Raw genomic sequence first — 22735 nt, 5'->3', positions numbered from 1 at the left:
GGCGTGTATTTAGCCCCTGAGCCATGATTGGCTAAAGGCAGCCTGCCTTTGTCCAATCAGGGCAGAGATGATTGGATAGGCCAAAGCATGGAGGTCAGGGTGCATGCTTTGGACAATCAATTCACTGCACGCGCAGTGCATTATGGATGCAGGCGCTCAAATTTCCTGCGAAGCACATTCGATAAATGAAAAGCCAATGTTTGAGTCAAACTTGATGCTCATCCCCTACTCTCGCCAAAACTACTTGGTGATTGAGGATATCTTTAGCTTCAGGACGCTCACTAGCATCCCCTTTAAGCTGCCACCCATCCACCGACTATCCTAGGAGCAGGGGTGGCCCCCCTCAGGTTAGGCCCCTTGACACAAGCTCCTGTTCTCAATACTGCAGAAACAGGACCTCTAGGGTCTCCCCTCATAGCCAGCTTCCCTGGACCTCTGGGTTCAGCTTCTCTTCTGGCCCTCAGGACAACCCCCTATGGTACCTCTACAGAGGAGGCGGCAGCCGCCCCCTCCCTCCAGGACTCCGCTCCCCAACGAAAGACCTTGAGCACATGTGCTCCTGGCTTTTATCCAGTATCCCAACATGCAACTTTCCCTCTGCCAATCATAACTATCAAAAGCCTATGCACCCATTCATCAGGTTTCCTCCCACTGTCCAACATACCTCCCTATTGGACCAGCGTGAAACTCGACTGAATGAATTTCATATTGCGCACAAACCGACCTCACTAGTAGATCCTGCTCTCTGGTAGGCAGAGGACTATATAGATTTGCCTGCAGCTTTTCTGGTAAGCAGTCAGAGCTCAAAGATATACTTTCCCTACCTAGGAGGGTGCTAGACACTCAAGAAAACAATTGTCTGTCTGATTTTCCTCCTTTCACAGCAAATCAGATCTTTGACAAAACCTATCAAATGTGGAACAAATCATTTTAAGAGGGATGTAGGAAGTAATGATGCACTAGTAGCCATGATAGCTTGTGGTCACCTGTAGTATGTCTGCAGCCATTGTAACACTATATACACCTGGCTGCAACTTCTGTCCCCATTGAGAAGTTTAGGAGGAACCTCTGACCTGGGACACCTGCTCCTGGCATAGTGAACTCATTTGAGGGATGGCATGCCACAGAGGGAATTCCCACCGCCATAGGGATATTTGGGGTTCCGATTAGTGCTTGGGGGCCAAAGTTTGTAATCTTCACCCTGGGTGCTAGGTGACCTTGTCCCAGCACTGCATGATATAGATGGTTAGAGCCCCTGGAAAGCACCAAACTATGAAAAGCAAAAGAAACAACCAGATTTAAAAAATATATTTTTTTATTTTTCCACAGACAGCACATATTGCGGCTTTTTCAGAGACATCACAATGAACACTGTACACACAGCGACTACAAGAAGACTGAAACACCCGCCAGCCACCAAAAACCAGAGCTCTGTGGGGTTGGCCTCTTCCTTAGTCACTGCAGCGGCAAGGTCACTTTGTTTTGGCCCAATCACAAGCAGGAGTCCCAAGGTGGTCACCGACTGTTCCTCTTTCAGGTTAGATTCTGCAGGAGAAACATTGAGTCAGGAGGAAAACATCTCTAGACACTGAAACTAAGGGCTTTAAGGCGATAACCCAGCTCCTACTAAAGGTGCAGAGGTAAGGAGGACATATACCTTGCTGTTCTCGTGGAGGGGGAAAAAAAAAAACCTTCCATGTGTCTAGAGGCAGCAATATGAAGGCCATCCAGGTTATATAATCTCGTCTCCCCCCCTCCCCTTATTTGCCACCTGTGTCCCTCAGAACCCTGGTCATGGAGGACAGGAATAAAAATAAATACCTTTAAATATAGGGCATGGGGGTCCTCTAGACTGCCTGTAAAGTGGCACATCTGTACAGTGTATAGCACCTGCTGCCGCAAAACTGACCATTCTAAAGGATAAAAAGCCAAGTCAATCACATTTAAATTGCCGGCAATGCAATACCAACCCAGCATGCACTGGTTGGTGATGTTACAACCCCCCTTTCCTATATAAGAACTGTCAAATGGCAAGCCAAGCATTCGGCAGTTTGCCTTATTTGACAGCAGAGCATTTTTCCTTTTGGGGAAGATGGTGGCTGCGTAGTGATTGATGATAGATCACTCGGGGGAGGGGACACTTCCTTTTTACACTTTTTTGGTGAATAGGTAGGGATTGTCTCATATGTCCCCAACCACCAGCCAGGGTTGTGGCGATAAGGCACTTGTCCCCAGCAATATGGGGACAAGTTACTTGGGTTGAGGGCATGTGACCTGGTTCAGAAAGGGTGGGAGGGCTTGCTTGTCCCCCCTTCCTGGCCTGCAAGGCTGCATGCTCACATAAGGATCTGGTGTGGTCAGGTACTTTTGTCAGCTGTCAGTGGGGGAAGCCCATTAACAGTAAATGACTCATGGTTATGGACACGGCAGCGAGTATCCCGACTCCGCTGCTTCAACTATTCACTGTTGCCCTAAGTGGACAGAAAAAAAAAACACTTTGCTCAATCAGGGCTTAGAATGCCCTGTGCAGTCCAAGGCATCCGGTGGGGTGAACGCCTACCAGATGCCCTGCAAATTCAGGTGTTCCCCCCAACAAATTAAGAGGAGCAGATATGGCCACATTATAGTATATGGCACCTGCAAATTAAGACTCACCATCCAAGGCTTCCCTCTTCCCAAAGGCCCTCGGTCTTCCAAATCGGCTCCTTGCTCCTGCCGTCAGACCAGTAGGGTTGCTGCAGGTGCCTGGTGTCCCACAACACTGGCAGATAGTGCTGGGGCCCTCAATTGCAGACCAGCTGGAGAAGACAAGCCAATGTCAGTATGATAACCCATTTTAAAAGATGCACTGAAGCTTTGTGAAAATCCAACACTGTATGGCTAGTTTGACATTTACCTTATTACCTTGAAAGAGGTCTTGGGGGGGGGGGGGGGGGGGAGAATCATCTCTTCAGATGCACAGGAGATGGATTAGAACAGTTTAGGATGGTGTCTGTTAGGGGAGATTCACCCTCCCATTTGTCCTGGTCACCATCATTGAAAGATCAAAATTTTTGGGTTGTCCCCAGAAAACAAGGGGGGGGGGGTCTTCCCATGGAGACACTAGTTCTGGTGACCTAGGGGCCCAAGGAATTTCCTTCATTTGCAGGCATTTCTGCTCACTTTGTTTGGCTATGGGACAGGACATGAAGGGAAAGCTCGGCAATGGGACAAATTGTGAAAAAAACAGTCTGACAGGGGTTATAACCCTCCTTTGCTCTAGCCAAAATGAAAGGTTTCACCTATAGCTCTGCTTAACTTAGAGTACCAAGTTGAACCCCTTAGAGGAAGTTTACAGCTGACCACAAGGTGTCCCAAGAAGCAGATTCCCATAATGCTGGCACCAGAAATTTTAGACCAACTCAGCCCAATGAGGCTACTTACCTGGTCAGTCACAATACCCAGTGTGCATGGTATTGGAAGGGCCCTGCTGAGGATGCCTGTGTGACGGTACTTACCTTCATTGAGAGTGAAAGACAGATACTGAGAAAATGGTTTGGATAACTTCAAATGGGAGAGTAATATTTAACAATATCTCTCAAAATATATGAAGAATTGATCCCACTTTACACTGAGACCTATAGCCTGTTGCCATGAAGTCTGTGACACCTAAATAATCAAAGCAATGCTTAGATGTGTATTCCATGTAGGAGACAGACAGACGTCACTGGCAGTCTTCCCATCGTCTGTCTATTGAGGTAAGCGGTATATTCGGTTAAGCCTATATGTTCCATTGTTAAATGTTTATGAACTCAGTTTGTCAAGATCGCTAGATAATTAGTTCAGGTTAATTCAATTTCTGTATACAATTCCATCTGCATGTGATAATGTAATCAGGCAACCCCTGACTGTGGTAATCTGATCAGGAGGGGGGGGGGGGGATGTGCTCATGTGTATATATAAATTAAGTGTGAAACTGTTCGATAAAGGAGAAGATTCCAGTACAAGCCAAGTTGTCAGCTAGCCTTGTATGGGGGCGCCTGGGAAAATCTTGATATCCAGGTTCACGACTGGGAGGAAGCCATATACTGACGGAAGTCCACAAGTACAGTGTGGGTTGAGGTTCCGTTTCAGCCTGTATACCATTACATATTTACACAATTGTTTTAGGAATCAACCCATGTTATGTCAATAAAGTTGGTCCCAGTTACAGGTTACTAGATCCATGCAGAAGGGATTACACAGATACACAAATGTTATGGAAGAGCGCAGTAATTCATGGACACCCAAAAGCCATTGAATAGTCTCACCTGTTTGTGGCTTTACTATAGGAACAGGCCTTGTTCATGGGATCCGGGACCTGGGTGGCAGCAGCAGCTCTCAGGTAACAGGTTATGTAGATCTGGAATAGAAAGTTTTTAATAGGTTAAACATTCCTACAAGGCACCGATCTGTGCAACCATTTCAAATATCCTCACCAGAGATGCATCATTTTCTAGGAACCGGAAGGCATCCACCGAGAACTGTAGAGTGTTTGTCTGGACCCTTGGAGCAATGAAGGCTGAGGAGGAGTCAGCTTGTGTTCCATCCACCAAACACCTGCAGAAGATGGTCACTTAAAAATTTGGGTCATGGCAAACCAACACGGCCCCCCCCCCCCCCAAAAAAAAAAAAACACACACAGAACATACCCATTGTCTGCAATGATGTCATAACTTGGAGAGGCGGTGGCATCAGGAGATATGGTGGCCACACAGCGGTCCACATACAGGATCATATCAATTTGGTTGTGAGTATCCACAGAGGCCTGTATGTAGAGAATATCCCCCAACTGATAGATGGGAGAACTTCTGGGACCACTCCAGTCCTCTATACAAAGAGGAAAAAAAAAAAAGGGAATTAGTAAAGGCCCAACACCCCCCCCCCCCCTCCCACTTGATCCCCCATCTTCCTCACCAGTCATCAGGACCAAAGAGAAGGACAACCTTTCTTCTAAAGACACAGTGGTGCTGAATGGAACCCACGTTGGCCTAATAGCCTGGCTGCTGACATTACCGTGCCTACACAGAACCGGATGAAGGTCAGTTATGAGTCAATAGAAGGCATTTATGTCACAAATTCATATTACTCATTTCCTGTCCATCACTGACTTGGGAGTACAGGGTGAAATCCTGGTTACAGTTACACTATCCAGCAAGTTACTAAAGGAGGGCTGTCTGGCTGATTCCACTCCTGCTTAAGGACAGTGACCAGATGAAGCCAGATAGGAAATCCATAGACATTATCCCAGAAGCAACCATATTTGTCCCCAGATCCCGACCATCTTTACCAAGAGGTTCTCTTAAAAGCGGAGTTCCACCCAAAAGTGGAACTTTCGTTTTAGGTAGTAATAACCCCCTGACATGCCACATTTGGCATGTCATTTTTTTTGGGGGGGCGGGTACCTAGTTTTGACAGGTACCCGCTCCCACTTTTGCTCGGAGCACCGCGGCACCCTGAACGGAAATTCTCCTCTCCCCCTCCCTCCAATCTTCTGGGACATGTCAGAGGTCCCAGAAGATTGCCGGCCAATCAAGACACGCAGTGCGTACCCGGCTGTGAAGCCGCAAACTGTCACAGCCGGGTACCCACACCAGTGACGCCGAGACCAGAGGGAAGAGGATTGAGGCTTCGGGTTGCCACATAGCTGGACCGTGGGACAGGTGAGTGAAAAGGCTGGAACTCCGCTTTAAGTTAATAAAAACAAAGTAATCCCCATCAGTGTCCATGCAGATCCACCCATGATCAGACTTCGTAAGAGGAAATTGGTCATTACTGCAGTAGAAGGGTTGGGTTGTAGGAACAGACACCAAGTCTACATATGTCAAAAGTGTCAAGAGTAGTTCAAGTAACTAAAAAGTACCTAAAACCAACACTTGAACCCATAATGTCAAAATAGGCTGCCAACACCCCCCCCCCCCCCCCAACCAGGCGAGGAGGAGATACAGTGCCTTGCAAAAGTATTAACCCCCTTGACTTATCCATTTTGTTACATTACAGCCTTAAAATTCAGATTAACAAAACACTGAACCTATGTGATGGATCAGAACACAATAGTCTAAGTTGAAGGGAAATGAGAATAGTTTTATGTATACATTTTTTAGAAATAGAAATTTGGCATGTGCGGCGTATGTATTCACCCCTCTTTGTTATGAAGCCCATAAAAAGTTCTGGTGCAACCAATTACCTTCAGAAGTCACATAATTAGTGAGATGTCCCCCTGTCCCACCTTTTTTGAAAGGCACCAGAGACTACAACACCTAAGCAAGAGGCACCACTAACCAAACCCTGCCATGAAGACCAAGGAACTCTCCAAACAAATGACAATGTTGTTGAGAAGAAGTACAAATCAGGGTTAGGTTATATAAAAAATAAAAGCCAAATCTCTGATGATCCCCAGGAGCACCATCAAATCTATCATAACCAAATGGAAAGAATATGGCACAACAGCAAACCTGCCAAGAGACAGCCACCCACCAAAAACTCACGGAGCGGGCAAGTAGGGCATTAGAGAGGTAGAACAGAGACCCGAGTTAACCCTGGAGGAGCTGCAGAGTTCCACAGCAAAAACTGGAGTATCTGTACATAGAACAATAAGCCATACTCTCCATAGTGTTGGGTTTTATGGCAGAGTGGCCAGAAGAAAGCCATTACTTTCAGCAAAAAACAAAATGGCATGTTTTGAGTTTGCAAAAAGGCATGAGGGAGACTCCCAAAACGTATGGACGACGGTGCTCTGGTCTGATGAGATTAAAATTTAACTTTTCGGCCATCAAAGAAAAAACGCTATGTCTGGTGCAAACCCAACACTGCACATCACCCAAAGAACACCATCTCCACAGTGAAACATGGTGGTGGCTTCATGTTGTGGGGATGTTTTTCAGCAGCCGGGACTGGGAAACTGGTCAGAGTTGAGGGAGAGATGGATGGTGCTAAATACAGGGATATTCTTGAGCAAACCTGTACCACACTGCGTGATTTGAGGCTAGGGTGGAGGTTCACCTTCCAGCAGGACAATGACCCCAAACACACTGCTAAAGCAACACTTGAGTGGTTTAAGGGGAAACATGTAAATGAGTTGGAATGGCCTAGTCAAAGCCCAGACCTCAATCCAATAGAAAATCTGTGGTCAGAATTGCTGTTCACAAGCTCAAACCATCCAACTTGAAGGATCTGGAGCAGTTTATCGAGGAGGAATGGGCAAAGATCCCAGTGGTAAGATGTGGCAAGCTCAGAGACTTATCCAAAGCGACTTGGAGCTGTGATTGCAGTAACAGGTGGCTCCACAAAGTATTGACTTAGGAGGGTGAATAGTTAGGCACATTGACTGTTATTTTGTCCTATTAGTTTGTTCAATAAATAAAAATAATAATAATAATAATAATAATAATAATAATACATTTCTTCAAAGTTGTGGGCATGTTCTGTAAATTAAATGATGCAAATCCTCAAACAATTTGTGAGGCAACAAAACACGAATAATGCCAAGGGGGTGAATACTTTTGCAAGGCATTATAATCTCTTGGCAGGGACAGATTGCAGAAAAACCCAACTAGGGGGGTTTAACCTTCCCCACTCCAGCCAAAAATATTAACCAGATGCTGAACACCGGCTGTGACCTGCATGGTACCCTAGTGTAGGCTGATCCAGTAGTGTTGACTCACCGGTAGTAGAAACACATTATGGGGACCACAGCTGCATTGGTTCTGATGATTGGAATGGAGGAGGTTGGGCTGTAGGTCAGGTTGGTGGTGTAGATTAGCCAGTCTTGAATCATCTGCAGAGAAAAGGATAAAGGCTTACAAAGCTGGTCCATTTTCTGAGACCAGGTCCCACCATTGCCTGGCCCCTGTCTTGGAAGGCCAGGCCCAAAAGCCCTCATTTACCTGGCAAACAAAACCAAAGAAAGTTTCCAGCTCAACTCACCAATCAGCCTGCAAACAACCAATTGAACCCATCTTAACAGTTAGTGTTAAAAACAGGGGTTTCGTTTGCAAACGTTTGTTATATGGTGATGCCATGGTGCAATATGCTGGGTGTCTAGCATGCCCCTGTGCCTTTAAGGGGTGGGCTCCCTCCAGGCTCACCTACCCTCTATCCAAGGGTCTCCAAACTGTGGCCCAAGGTGCAGCCCTTTGCTTGCCTTTATCTGGCCCTCGGGGCATTATTCCTCCCACATCTACTGTGGGGCATCATTTCTTCCACTGATACCAATGATGGTGTACTATTCCTCCCAATAAAACCAATGATTGTTCCAGAGTGCGATCACTGGGTGCAGCGGAGTCCATTCAGATCAGACATTGTGGAGTAAAACAGGAACATTAACACAGAAATCAAAGATGTCACCTCATTGTAATAAGAACAAACAGGAAGAGATAACCAACAAGTTCAGTACAGTGTACAGGATATTACAACACATCATAGAAATGCATAGCATATCACTGAGCATTAGCGACTTCTAGTGTCCCATTTGTGAACTGCAGTTAATCTGCTAAGCTGAAAGCTGTTGTATCTCCAACAATGATATGGTGCTACTCTTGCTGACCACCAACCCTGCAACCATGATTATTCTCACTGATGCTGGATATTTTCTACCCCCACTGGCCATAATCCAGCCCCCCAAAAGTCTGAAGGACAGTAAACTGGCCCTTTGTTTGAAAAGTTTGGGACACCCCTGCTCTATCCATTATACATGTGCTTCCACACCAACATTTTGTACCATCACCCACGTGCTGGTGGACTAGGCCTCCCCAATCTTTGGTCCTACTATATTAGTAGTAGACTCGCTCAGATGGCACAGTGGCATGATCGTACCTCTAGTCTGCCTTGGATCATCTTTGAGAGAAATGCGGCTACCCCCTATCATTTAGCTGGACTATTATGGGATCTTACAATCCCCATACGCAAAATTTCCTCCCGCAATTCAATCATTTCAGACACACTCAAAATTTGGAGATCTATCAACAAGAAATGGCCTCTCATCTAACCCACCTCTCGGCACCTCTTTTCTGGGCGACCCCAGATTCCAGGAAGCTTTTCACACTCCCGAAAGGTTTACTTGGTGGTCAGACAATGAATTGACCTCGCTATATGACCTCTATGATGGGGGGGTTTTCCATTCTTTTGACACATTGATACGCATTAAAAATATCCCTCAGTCTGAGAAACCCAATTATATTCTCATTAAAAACTTCCTTGAATCACACTGCCCTAAACCTTCAGGATCTTCACTTACTACATATGAGCATATATGCTTGAAGGACCTCACAGGCAAGAGGCATATTTCTATCATATATACCTCGCTCAACACTGATACCTCAGACACAAAATTGAGTTATATGGTTAAATGGGAGTTGGAACTACAAACTTCTCTATCATGGGGAGACTGGCTAGATATGTGGCTGAATATGCGAAAAGCCACCAAATCACTTGCCGTAAGGGAAACAGCCATTAAAATATTTACAAGATGGTATTATACCCCCCAAAAACTAAATAAATTCTATCCAGAGATCTCCCCTAATTGCTTTAGGGGCTGTGATACTGTAGGCTCTATGTTACACATTTTCTGGGAATGCCCCAAAGTTAAAGATATTTGGCTGGAAGTATTCAACCTGATAGAAAAGGTTACCGGAAAAAAATTCCCGCTCTCACACTTGCAATGCCTCCTATTCCAAAAAATTCCTGAAATCTCTACACACCTAACACGTCTAACACATACCATCAACATTGCGATGCTATGGGTCATTTCTAAACATTGGAAAGAAGCTTACATCCCTTTCAACCAAGTCTTAAATAGAATTGAGGATATCAGATTGATGGAACAATGTCATCATACCATTACAAATACAAAGCTAATCTTTGACCAGAAATGGACCCCTTGGTATCTATACAAATGTTCCTTGGTCACATGATTGAAATATCATTTGATAATAGATTAACTAAAATATTTAAAAGAAAATCTACACTATTATGCATTATTGGTAAAGTATCCAGAAACTAAGTTGGCACACTTCCTACTCTCGCTGGAGAGATGCCCGGATTATCATCTTTATGTTAAGGTTTCTATAATCTCTTTCACTCAACTCAATCATATCTGAATTATCTGGTAATGTTATGTCTCATACAAAGACAGATATTTAATGTTCACTAAATTTTATTCTCTGTCTTTTTATTTTTCATCTTTTTATTTTCTTTTCCACTTCTATGTTCTTTTTCATGTTCTACTACGTGAAAAATAGTTTTGAAAATGCACTTTTATGTTACTGTCATATATATTCATGATTTTGTAACTGAATATTTCTCTAATAAACGTTTATAATCAAAAAAAAAAATACATGTGCTTCCACTGTGGAGACTCAAACATTTAAAGAGTTAGGACTGCAGATAATACTGGAGTGCTGTGAAGTGGCTCTGCAGCTTACGCACGTTATTTGCAAATGTGACCAAACTAGACCCTGGTTTTTAATGCAAGTTTGGGCAACTCGGGTTGGTTGCAGGCGGGCGAGTTGAGCTGGGAATTCTCTACACGCATCACCCTTCCATGTGCCCTTTGCTGCGAAGGCCAGTGGTCATTTGTTTGCCTCATTGCCTGGCCCCTATCTGGGAAGAGCAGGACCAAAGCCTTCATTGCTTGACCCTTCTGAGAAGACCAGGCACCAAACTGTCATTTAGGATTCACAAAACACAGCGTTCTATTTTTAGAAGACTAGCCATAGCAGACCCTTCATTATGTGACAGTTTTGCTTTGGCTTCATGCTATTAAAGGAGGTTCACCACCAGAGCATGCAGGTAAAAATTAAGCAAACATTAATGCGTTCCATGTGGGGATATTTTTAAACCGGTTCCGGACCGCCCACCACATATATACTGCGGCATTCTGGCCCTCCTGCGCGAACCGCCGTAGGTCTACGTCGGCTGCACGCCTGCAGCTAGGGGGCGAGCGTGAGCCAGCAGCACGCTCCCGCCCCCACAGCAGCAGGGACTCCAATGCATGGGGCAGGCGGCTCCGATTGCCGCCCGACACCTGCGATCGTTCCCCCGCTGAGAGAGAACAGTCAGCTGTTTTAAACACAGCTGACCGTTCTCTCTGGAATGATCACAGAGCCCATGTGATCCTTCTATTTAGGATCACAGGTCTCTGATCAATTTCACAAGCCCCACCCCCATACAGTTAGAATCACTCCCCTAGGCTCACATTTACCCCCTTGATCACCCACAGTGTTAATCTTTTCCCTGCCAGTGTCATTTCTACAGTAAGTGCATATTTTTATCACTGATTACTGTAGTAATGTCACTGGTCCCCCCCAAAAGTGTCAAAAATGTCAATTAGGGGTCCGATCTGTCCGCCGCAATGTCGCAAAAAAAATAAATAATAGCCGCCATTACTAGTAAACAAAAAAAAATAAAAATGACAAATCTTTCCCATAGTTAGTAGATGTGATAACTTGCAAATAGTTTGTAGATGTGATAACTTTTGCACAAACCAATCAAAATACTCTTACTGCGATTTTTACCAAAAATATGTAGCAGAAAACAAGTTGGCCTAAAAGGTTTATTTTTAATTTTTTTTTTTTTTTTTTGGGAATGTTGTATAGCAGAATGTGAATAATGTTTTTTCCCCAGAATGGCCTTTGTTAAAAAAAAAAACAAAAACAATTCTGGGAAAAAAAAAAAAAAAAAATTCATATTAAAAATAAAAAATATTTTAGGCCAATTTGTTTGCTGCTACACATTTTTGGTAAAATATCACAGTAAGCATATTTTGATTGGTTTGTGCAAAATGCATGCGTGCCATGCTGCCCCCCATTGCTGAAAAGAAAAAACCCCATAGGAGCAGTGTTTAACAAAACTTTGAATAAAGGGGCATGGATTAGCACCCCATCAGGTGTTTGTTTGGTATCCTATTGTTCTGGTTACAACCAGCGATTTCCTGTTTTGGCTACAAGAAATCCCCCAATGGGACAAAGATAGCAAAATACCCAATAGAGGTTCTAACCCTCACATTTCCTATTCAAAAGGATTTTGTCTTTAGTTCTACCTTCACCTTCCCACAGAGGAGCTGGTGGTGCTTTAAAGTTGCAGTAACCCCCCCCCCCCCCCCCCCCCCAAGGAAAGGCCATGTCATTCAAGCTTTAGAGCAGGGGTGTCAAACTCAATGTCACCGAGGGCCGTATCAGCATTATGATTGCCCTCTAAGGGCCGGTTGCATCTGTAATACTAGATATCCAGAGTATTCCAAACCCCTTACATCAGATGTTAAGAGTCCACCCCCACCCTCCCTTACATCAAAGTGCACCCCCTTACCTTGTGTTGCTGCTGGGAAGAAGCTGATGGCAGAGCTGGGAAGCAGAAAGTGCAGGGTCTGCAGGAGGCCCAAAGGAGGGCTGGAGCTCTACTGCAGCTCCAGGAGAGGTGTGAGGGCCACATGAAATGGACTGGGAGGGCCAGATTTGGCCCTCGGGCCTTGTGTTTGACACATGTGCTTTAGAGGGATTGTACATGTCCCACTCTGGCAAGCAGAGATTCGAGTTCTACTCTGGCTGGTGGGGAAGTTAGAGTGGATAGGCTGCAGCAATGCATTATTAGAACAGGAGGAAACTAGCCCCCCCCCCCCCCAAATAAAAAAATGGAACCCATGGGGGGGGGGGGGTTAGTCCATCGCTAAAGAAGAACATCAGCTACAGGGTCATTAGGAACTAAGTAGTCTCAGCTGAGCAAAGCAGCAGATAAGCTTCTATACAGGACAGACTACTGGAAGGGGAGGACTATGGGGGGGAACCATTGACTGAAATAGATAAGACACAGGGGAACATTTGAATATTACCTGCACAGTGTTACCGCAGTCCTGGAGATTGATTTGGAAGGTAACGGTGGTGTCAGTACTTTGGGGGTTGGGTTTGCAGCCTTGGGGCCCCAGGCTCAGGTCAGAAGGTTGGATCAGCTTCCCAATCCCATAGAAATCCCTCTGGACATTGACCACCATGTTGTCCTCTCCACACTGGACACTGATAGGGGAGCTCCCAGGCTGCAGCAGATCTCGGGGAACCCCACCAACACGTCCAACAAATGAACCCCTAAGGTGGGGCCTAACTATAGGACCCCCAACAGTAGGACGATTAGCATTCCAGCCTCTGGAGCCCCATCTAGAAGAGCCCTGGCCAGGTAGATTTCGCTGGGGGTTCCTCCACCAATCGGACTGGCGTCCATGTCTCACCAAGTCTCCATCACAGCCAGACCAATAGACCACAGCCAGAAGCAACCCCCAACTGCCCTTCACCAGAAAACCCATCCTCCCCATAAGAGACACAACACAATGAAATGCTGAGAAAGAGCTGTCCTTTATACCCCTCCCACCAACTACTAATACCCCCAGCTGGGGCCAATCATCACCACACCCAATGGCTGGGACTATACATGATGGATGGGAGATGGAAACACTAATGGAGGTCACCTCATCCCCCTAGAGAGCTACAGGAGAAGATGACTAGAGTCATCCTCATATTGAAATCAGATGGGAGAGGCAGAGCCACATGTAACACAAGCTGCATGGAGGAATCGCACAAGGATGTACAATGATTGTATCGTGTCTAAGTGAGATTACACCATAAAGCTGGATACACACTATCCAACTTTTGTGGTTAGATTTCCTGCAGACTTACCTTTTCTATGTAGTGCAAGGGCCGGCCAGATTGCATACAAATTGAAAGTGTTTAGGTTTGACCTCATATTATATGGTTTTGGTAAGTCTAAAGGAAAAAGTCTTCAGAAAATCTTATAGTGTGTATGGCCTAATAGTGTAGGTTCACACTGGGACCAGTTTAAAAGTTCAGGTGAACTCCCAAGATTTCAAACCTGCATTTTCCGTCCAACTTTTTGGGCTATTTCACGGACATCTGGGTGGGTTCCTGCACAGATATCTATTGAAATCGCCCCCCAAAGTTGCCAAAAGTAATACAGAAACGGCGCAAAGTTGGCGTTGCCCTGATTCGGACAGTGCCAGTACCAGCAGTTGGCTCCAATTTGACATGCGATTTGACATGTCAAAATGAACCACTGTGAACATGGGCTAATACTAATGTCACCTACAGCAGCAGTAAGATTGTAGGGCTTAGGAGTGCAGGGATGGTGAGAATCCCTCATAATGGACACAACAGGTGTACAGACCCAGGAATTCAGCACAGGGATGGTGAGAACCCCTCATAATGGGCACATCAGGTGTACAGACCCAGGAACTCAGCCCAGGGATGGTGGTAACCCCTCATAATGGACACAACAGGTGTACAGACCCGGGAACTCAGCCCAGGGATGGTGGTAACCCCTCATAATGGACACAACAGGTGTACAGACCCAGGAACTCAGCACAGGGATGGGGGGAACCCCTTATAATGGACACAACAGGTGTACAGACCCAGGAACTCAGCCCAGGGATGGTGGGAACTCCTCATAATGGACACATCAGGTGTACAGACCTGGAAACTCAGCACAGGGATGGTGGGAACCCCTCATAATGGGCACAGCAGGTGTACAGACCTGGAAACTCGGCACAGGGATGGTGGGAACCCCTCATAATGGACACATCAGGTGTACAGACTTGGAAACTCAGCACAGGGATGGTGGGAACCCCTCATAATGGGCACAGTGGGTGCACAGACCCAGGAACTCAGCACAGGGATGGTGGGAACCCCTCATAATGGGCACAGTGGGTGCACAGACCCAGGAACTCAGCACAGGGATGGTGGGAACCCCTCACAATGGGCAAAGCGGGTGTACAGACCCGGAAACTCAGCACAAGGATGATGTAAACCCCTCATAATGGGCACAGCAGGTGCAGAGACCCAGAAACTTAACATAGGGGTGGTGGTAAACCCTTATAATGGGCACAGCAGATGTACAGACCTGAGAACCCAGCACAGGGATGATGAGAACCCCTCATAATAGACACAGCAGGTGTACAGCCCTGGGAACTCACAGGGATGGTGGGAACCCCTCATAATGGGCACAGTAGGTGTCTTGTGGTAACAAGCCTGTCAGCACATTGCATGTCAATGCAGATTATGTTCAACACAATGTCAATTATTTAGAATGGCACCCAAAAGCCATAAGGCACAGGTATTTCTTAAATGAACAAACATGTCATATATTACATCTTACCTGACATTAGATGGGCGGCTGCATTCATTTTCTTTTTCAGGTGTTTTTCCTTTATTCCCACATGGTGATCCTGCCGGTGACACACATCCTGTCCTACGGTGACAACACTCACTGACTGTATTATATGTATACAGGAGCAGTGTTGTCACCTGGGGACAGGAGTACAGAGCACCTCCTCCTTTATTCATCTCTATAACATGACGGAGATGTTCTGTAGTCCTTGTAGCTGAGAACAATGTTACTGAGAGGAGGGGACTGAGAAGGTTGAGTTCACTGAAGTGGAAATGGATTGAGAAGGATTGATGCACTAAAGAGGAGGGGCTTGAGATAGATAGGTAAACTTAAGGGGAGGAGCCTAAGAAGGAAAGGTGCACTGAAGGGCTTGAGTAGGATGAGTGCCCTAAAGGAGAGGAGCCTGAGAAGGATAGGTGCAATGCAGAGGAGAAGACTGAGAAGAATAGGTGCAATGCAGAGGAGAAGACTGAGAAGAATAGGTGCACTGCAGAGGAGGAGACTGAGAAGAATAGGTGCACTGCAGAGGAGGGTTCTAAGATGGATAAGTGTACTGCAGGGGAGGAGACTGGGGATAGGTGCACTGCAGAGGTGGGTTCTTAGAAGGATCAGTACACTGCAGGGGAGGGTTTTGAGCTGGATATGTGCACTGCAGGGGAGGAGGCTGTGAAGGATAGATGCACTGCAGAGCAGGGTTCTGAGGATATGTGTACTGCAGAGGAGGGTTCTAAGAAGAATAGATGCACTGCAGGAGAGGAGACTAAGACAAATAGGTGCACTGCAGGGAAGGGTTCTCAGAAGGATAGCTGCACTACAGAAGAGGAGACTGAGAAGAATAGGTGCATCACAGAGGAGGGGAATAAGAAGGATAGGTATGCTAAAGAGGAGGGCCTAGGAAGTATGGTGCAGTGAAAGACAGGGGTTTGAGAAGGATGGATACACTAAAGGGGCCTAAGAAGGATAGGGGCACTGCAGGGAAGGGTTCTGAGGAACTGCAGGAGAGGAGACTGTGAAGGATAGGTGCACTGCAAAGGAGGAGACTGACAATGATAGGTGTACTTCAGGGGAGGTTCTGAGAAGTATAGGTGCAGAGGAGGGCCCTCAGAAGCATTTGCACACGACTGAAGAAGAATGATTTAGGCACTGTAGAGGAGGAAACTGAGAAGGATAGGAGCACCGCAGAGAAAGGGACTGGGAAGGATAGGTGCACTGCAGAGGAAGGGACTGGGAAGGATAGGTGCACTGCAGAGGAGGGTTCTGAAGAAAATACGCTTACTGCACAGGGGATGGTTCTGGGAAGGATAGGTACACTGCAGGGGAGGAGACTGAGAAGGATAGGTACACTGCAGGAAAGTGTTCTGAGAAGGATAGATGTACTGTAGGGGAGGTTTCTGAGAAGGATAGGTGCACTACAGAGGAGGAGACTGAGAAGGATAGGTGCACTGTAGGGGTGGAGACTGAGATGAAAAAGTGTACCACACAGTAGGAGAATTAAAATGATAGGTATGCTAAAGAGGACGGCCTAGGAAGCATGGTGCAGTGAAAGGCAGGGGTTTATTAAGTATGGGTACACTGAAGGGGCCTAAGAAACATATGGGCGCTTCAGGTAAGGATTCTTAGGCACTGCAGGGGAGGAGACTGAGAAGGATAGGTGCACGGCAGGGGAGGAGACTGAGGATAGGTTTACTGCATGGGAGGAGACTGGGAAAGATAGGTGCACTGTAGGGGAGGAGACTGGTATGCACACACATGGCAGGACAAAGGACAACAAGCTTTTCTTTCTATTATGTGGAGCTGTATTTCTACAGATTGTATTTATTTATTCTGATCAGAACTATAAATAATCTACATTTGTATCTATATATACTCTACATATACATATATCTCCTTCATCAATCAGACATTGTAGGTGAAAATGTAGGTTTTATCTTCAGCCAGCAGGTGGCGATCTAGTCTCCTTTTCACCTGTAAGCCTTCCATCCCTCTAAGCTCTGCTGAAGAAAGTTCCTGTTATTTACACAACTCTAATTTTTCATCACAGCACTGACTCTGCCCTTATCAAATGGGGAAAGTGTGAAGTTTCAATCAGACAGACCGAGTCTCAAAGCAAGCAGTTGTACTGTGCGGTCTCTTTAGATAAGACACAGAGCTCTGGGGGTCCTTTTTCATGTGAGACATATATCACACTGACCCCACCCCCTTTTACCCTCTTTTCTTTTAGACACTCTTCATACATCCCATTCAATCTATGTATGACATGTGCAGAAGATGTGTGATCCTTTATAAGAGACGGGTTTGCGGATTGGCTGGGACATCCTCCAATCAGTGTTGGTTTTAAGATCTGGATCGTTGTTGGTGCCTGCGCTCTTCAATCAGAAGGTCCTGAAAGAGACAGAAGAATTCCAGTCACCCAAAATAAATGTTCCATGATTCTTGATGTGTGAGGGAAAAGCTTTTATTTTTTGTAGTTTTTGGTGGAACAGGGAAGGGTTGGACCCTCTTTAAGGATGTAACTGCTGACCGTGTCCCCTCTGGGGAAATTCATTCCCTCTATGTGTCCTGGTGAACACGGAAAGTGACGAGAAAATCACACAATTTAAGTTGTCACCAAAACAGGAACAGAGGGGACATTTCTCAATCTACTGATGATACCTGAAAGGTGAAGTCCCTTTGCAATGATATCTTCTCACTTCCTGTGGTGGCTACAGGACAGGAAGTGAGGGGGATTTTCTCAAACCATGTTGTATACACAGAGATGCCATTAGAGGGCTCTCCTGTCTGGGTGATTGAAAGGTAACAGTGTTTTCATGCTGTATAGTCTTCCCTATTTTTCATCGACTATGCTTGATTCATAGACATAACATCTTGTTTGTTCAGATATGTCTGACTCTGAAGAAATAATTTCACATGAGAACATCTTGATTGGTAAGTTTGTTATGGGAATATTCTAACTTGTGTAGTATGCCAAAACGTACCATGTGACCGGGAGTCATACTGAAACCAAACCCCTTATTGTGAAATCAATCTCTCTGTTGTTCAAATTGTATATATGCTCGGGACATTTCGTGAAATAAACTAACATGCTTTGACTCTACTTCATTGTCAGAAGTCTCTGTGTGTTCCTGAGGCCTCGTAGGGAATTCCCCAGCCGTCCAGTTCTGAATATCCCCAACAAGCTGGTGTCAGGGAGTGGGACACAGGATTATCTAAGGTAAGTGAATTGTACCTTAATTTTGGCACATTCTAACACCTTAGCTCTGATCATTTTTTTGTATTAAAAGAACCATGGGCCATAAAATAGTTTTAACGGGACAGATATAAAAGATCTTTTTGGTACAGATCAGGTTGCGCTCTACATACAAGTTTTGCAGAAGCTGCGTAGAAGCCGTGTTTGGTTGCCTATGCTGCTCTCACCCCATTTTGTTTGGCCTGTAGTTTTTAACTGTACATCTGTTTTCTTGGAACTTCCGGATCAAGCAGCACCTTCAGTGGCGTGTCTATGGGAAAGGATCGTGCGCGTGAATATTCACCTTTTAAAAACAGGCGTACGCTTGGAGCAGGAGGAACGTGTCATGACGTGATTGGTGTGCACATAGACGCCATGTAGCACTTCACACATGTGCAGTACAACCACAAACCTGTTGCCTAAGAACAATGTCCTCCCGAAAGAGGAGTGTGGGGGGGCAAAGCTGGAAGAGGCACTATGGTGCCACCGTCAGATCTTGAAGGTCTTAGTTGTGCTTCCTCTGCGTCTACTCCCCCTGATGGGCCAGAGGCGACTAGGCAATCTGAGCCATTACGGTTGTCAGGCATAGTAGCTTCTTATAGTGCTTCTGTTGCAACCTACCTCACTAAGGACGATTGGGCATTGGCGTTAGCCGGCCTTGAGGGTAAGATTGCTGGCATGATAGCATCATCGCAAGGAGGGAGCCACCCCTCTGATTTAGTTCAGGATTGGGCAAAGGATGTGGCAGAAGTAGCTGTAAATGACCCTATAGAATGTCAAGCTGAGGTTTCCACTTATGGGGAGTCAGGATCTGAGGAGTTATACTCAGCCTCTTAATCCCAGAGATTTTTAATTCAGTCTCTCACTGGAATGGAATGTGGAAGATTTGACAGATCTACCTCGCACTTAGTTTTTGCAGTGAATGCTCTTAACCACTTTAGCCCTGGAGGATTTGGCTGCTCAAAGACCAGGCCCTATTTTGCAATTCGGTACTGCGTGATTTTAACGGGCAATTGCGTGATCGTGCGACGCTGTACCCAAATGAAATTGACGTCTTTTTTTCCCCACAAACAGAGCTTTATTTTGGTGGTATTTGATCACCTGTGAAAATTTTTATTTTTTGCGCTATAAACAAAAAAGCGCGACAATTTAAAAAAAAATTTAAATTCTCAAAAAAATAAATAAAAAAAAATGTAAAAATCTAAATTTTTTAACATTTTAGGCCAATTTGTTTTTTTGTTTCATATTTTTGGTAAAAAAAAAAAAATCGCAATAAGCGTATTTTGATTGGTTTGCGCAAAAGTTATTGTGTTTACTAACTACAGGAAAGATTTATGTCATTTTTATTGTTTTTTTTTTAACTAATAATGGTGGCGATCTGCAATTTTTTTTTTTTGCGGGATTGAGCGGACTGATTGGACAACAGACTGACACTTTTGGGGGTACCAGTGACATGACTACAGTAATCAGTGCTATACATATGCACTGTTACTGTAAAAAATGACACTGGCAGGAAAGGGGTTAACTTTATTGGTGATCAAGGGTTTAAATGTGTCCCTAGGGGCGTGATTATAACTGTTAGGGGGCGTGGCTAGTGAAGTAATCACAGAGACATACGATCCTATATAGCAGGATCGCATAGCCTCTGTGCCTACTTCAGTGAGAATGACAGACAGTTGTGTTTACATCAGCCGTCTGTCTTTCTCCATCTCCTGTGGGAGATCGCGAGTGGCCGGCGGCCATTGGAGCCGCCGGTCACACGCGCTGGCTCAGCAGGGAAAGAGCAGGGAAAGAGTGGGGGCGGGAGTGCGCTGCCGTCGGCGCACGCTCGTCCCTACAGGCTCGTGGGCGAGCGACGTAGTACTGCTGCAGTAAATATACAGGAGGAGGTCGGCAAGTGGTTAAAGACTCCATACAGCAAATGTCACGGTTTGCTCTTTTGACGGTGCATATGTGCAGAAACCTTTGGCTAAAAAGCTGTTCTACGGAATTATCGTGTAAAAAGCTGGTGGCTGCCTTTCCCGTTCATGGACAATGCCTATTTGATAATGATCTGGGTAAATATATCCAAAAAATGTCAGGGGGGGAAGAGTGCATTGCTACCCATTAAGAGGAAAAGCAAACTTCCTTCTTTTTAGACTCCCAGTGATTCTAATCCCAGGCAGTTGCGACCGCCCCAGCCATCTGGATCTATAACCAAGCCTTCAGGGCAAGGGCAGAAGAAACCCTGGGCTCAGAGATCTACCAAGTCTACCTCTAGCCTTCCTTGTGAAGGGGCGCCCCCACTCAATTGGGTGGGGGGGGAAAGCTGCTATGGTTCTGGAAGGCCTGGGTAGAAATAATTCAGGACAACTGGGTTTTTTCCACCATCTTGCAGGGATAAAAACTGGAATTTTGGGTTTTCCCGCATCCTCGGTTTGTAAAATCAAACATACCTGCAGATCCTTTAAAAGGAAGCTCTCTCTTTCTGGCTCTGGACCATTTAGGGTCCCAAAGAGCAGTGCTTTAAGTGGGCCGGTATGTACTGAAGTACTGCCACTTCCAAATATGGCTCTTGAGCATACCACCACCTCTCCGTGCGCCTTAGCGTACCAGTACGCTCATTTTGGACATCTGCGCCCTCAATTGCCCCCCCCCAAGAATATTTCCCACTCCAGAGCCAGACCAGTCACCACAAGTGAGTCCCCCTGCTCCAGGGTCCCAACTCAGGCCAGGGGGGTGCTCTGTGGGGACCCTGATGTGGGGTGGGGGGCAAAAAATGTATAGGCTATAATAGAGTACCGGCACCTCTTTTGGGCCACTTAAAGCACTGCCAAAGAGTGATTACAAAAGTGCCGGGGAATGAAAGATTCAGGGGATTTAACTCAAACCTTTTCATAGTCTCCAAGCCAAATGGAGACGTGAGACCATTTTCTGGATCTCAAAGCTCTGAACCAGTTTCTGAACATTCATACTTTCCATATGGAGTCAATTCCTTCAGTCATGGCCTCCCTGCAGGGAGAGGAGTTTCTAGCATCCATAGACATTAAGGATGCATACCTTCATGTGCCTATTTTCCAGGCCCATCAAAGGTAGTAGACTGTAGAAAACCATCATTTTCAGTTTGTGGCCCTGCCCTTCGGGTTGGCCATGGCTCCAAGAGTGTTCACAAAGATCCCCAGCTTATGTATTGGCTGCAGTAAGGTCTCAAGGGATATCAGTAATAGGATATCTAGATGATCTATTACTAATAGATCAATTGGCTTTGGCTCTAAGCCAAAATGTTTCCCAGACAATTCAGTTCTTAGAACGTCAGGGTTGGATTCTGAACTTGGCAAAGTCAGCATTACAGCCGGTCCAGCGTCTGGAATATCTAGGTTTCCTTGTGGACACAATACAGGCAAAGGTATTCTTGCCTTTAAGAAAGGTCACAGACTTGAAGGATCCTTCTGTACGTCTTTGCATAAGGTTTTTAGGGAAGCAATTCCCTATGCTGAATTCCATGCCAGACTCTTGCAGAACAACATTCTGTCAGCATGGTCCAGAGAGGTCCAGTCCCTAGACTGGTGCATATCTCTGGTACCAAGAGTAAAATAAGTATATAAGTGAGGAGGCATCTCCTCACATCTACATGTAGCACCCTAAAAGGTAGGTGCTAGGTAAATTATAAGGGAAGCCTTGCCTGCTTAACAGCAGGGCCAGATTTTTCAGTGAGGTTGTCATAGTTCCCAGGTGTGACTGTTGAGACTGGGGAGTCTCCCCACTGTAACCCAATGAGGGCTCTCATTGGGCAGTGGAGGAAACCCGGCCAATGGCACACCCGGGCTTGTATCTATCCCAGAAGGGCAGATTATGCCATACAGCATTCTGGGAGAGGGTATAAGTCTGAGGGGAGCACATGACGCAGCATCTTTGGTGGGAAGCAGAGTCCCAGGAGGGAGGTGACGGTTGTCTCTCCTCCTGTAAGGAAGAATCAGGTTTCCCAGGCTGCTGGCCTGAGTGGACACAGGGCTGAGCTGAGCTGCAGTGAGGATCCAGGTGTACTGAGGACCAGTGGAGCATTGGGGTCGAGTTTCAGGAAAGCATTCTGAGTCGTGAGTACTGCAAACTGCCCCTGGGGGTCTGCCTAGCAGAGGGGACCACTCTGGGAAAAGGTCAGAGGGATCCAGGAGCTAGCTAGCCAGTGCAGGATTATAGTAAAGGGGGTGCCAGTGATAACCCTGAAGAGTAAAGGGGGTGCCAGCGGTTGGGCCCTGAAGTGTGAAGTGTTGCAGCAGCATTGCAAGTAGCTACCTCAGTCAGTAAAGACTACAGTGTAAAGGACTTTTGAGCTGTGAAGAAGTATCAGAA

At 45.9% G+C, this 22735-nt stretch overlaps 1 protein-coding gene across 1 annotated transcript in view; it reads right to left on the bottom strand.

Annotated features, from left to right (window-relative positions):
* Window positions 1-1315: 1315 nt before the first annotated feature.
* Window positions 1316-22735, bottom strand: part of LOC309555113 (zona pellucida sperm-binding protein 3-like) — a gene marked incomplete at both ends in the record, with an annotated part of 33931 nt that continues 12511 nt past the window's right edge. Inside the window, 8 exons of the mRNA XM_082256946.1 lie at window positions 1316-1545; window positions 2656-2798; window positions 4290-4381; window positions 4458-4578; window positions 4671-4848; window positions 4936-5039; window positions 7683-7795; window positions 12842-13107. Coding sequence (XP_082113072.1) covers window positions 1316-1545; window positions 2656-2798; window positions 4290-4381; window positions 4458-4578; window positions 4671-4848; window positions 4936-5039; window positions 7683-7795; window positions 12842-13107 — 1247 coding nt within the window. The remainder of the gene's footprint in view (window positions 1546-2655; window positions 2799-4289; window positions 4382-4457; window positions 4579-4670; window positions 4849-4935; window positions 5040-7682; window positions 7796-12841; window positions 13108-22735) is intronic.

Source organism: Pelophylax lessonae (genome assembly GCF_965119305.1).
Source record: "Pelophylax lessonae genome assembly, chromosome: 4".
Classification (NCBI taxonomy): Eukaryota; Metazoa; Chordata; class Amphibia; order Anura; family Ranidae; genus Pelophylax; species Pelophylax lessonae.
This window is presented reverse-complemented; position numbering and strand designations above follow the sequence as displayed.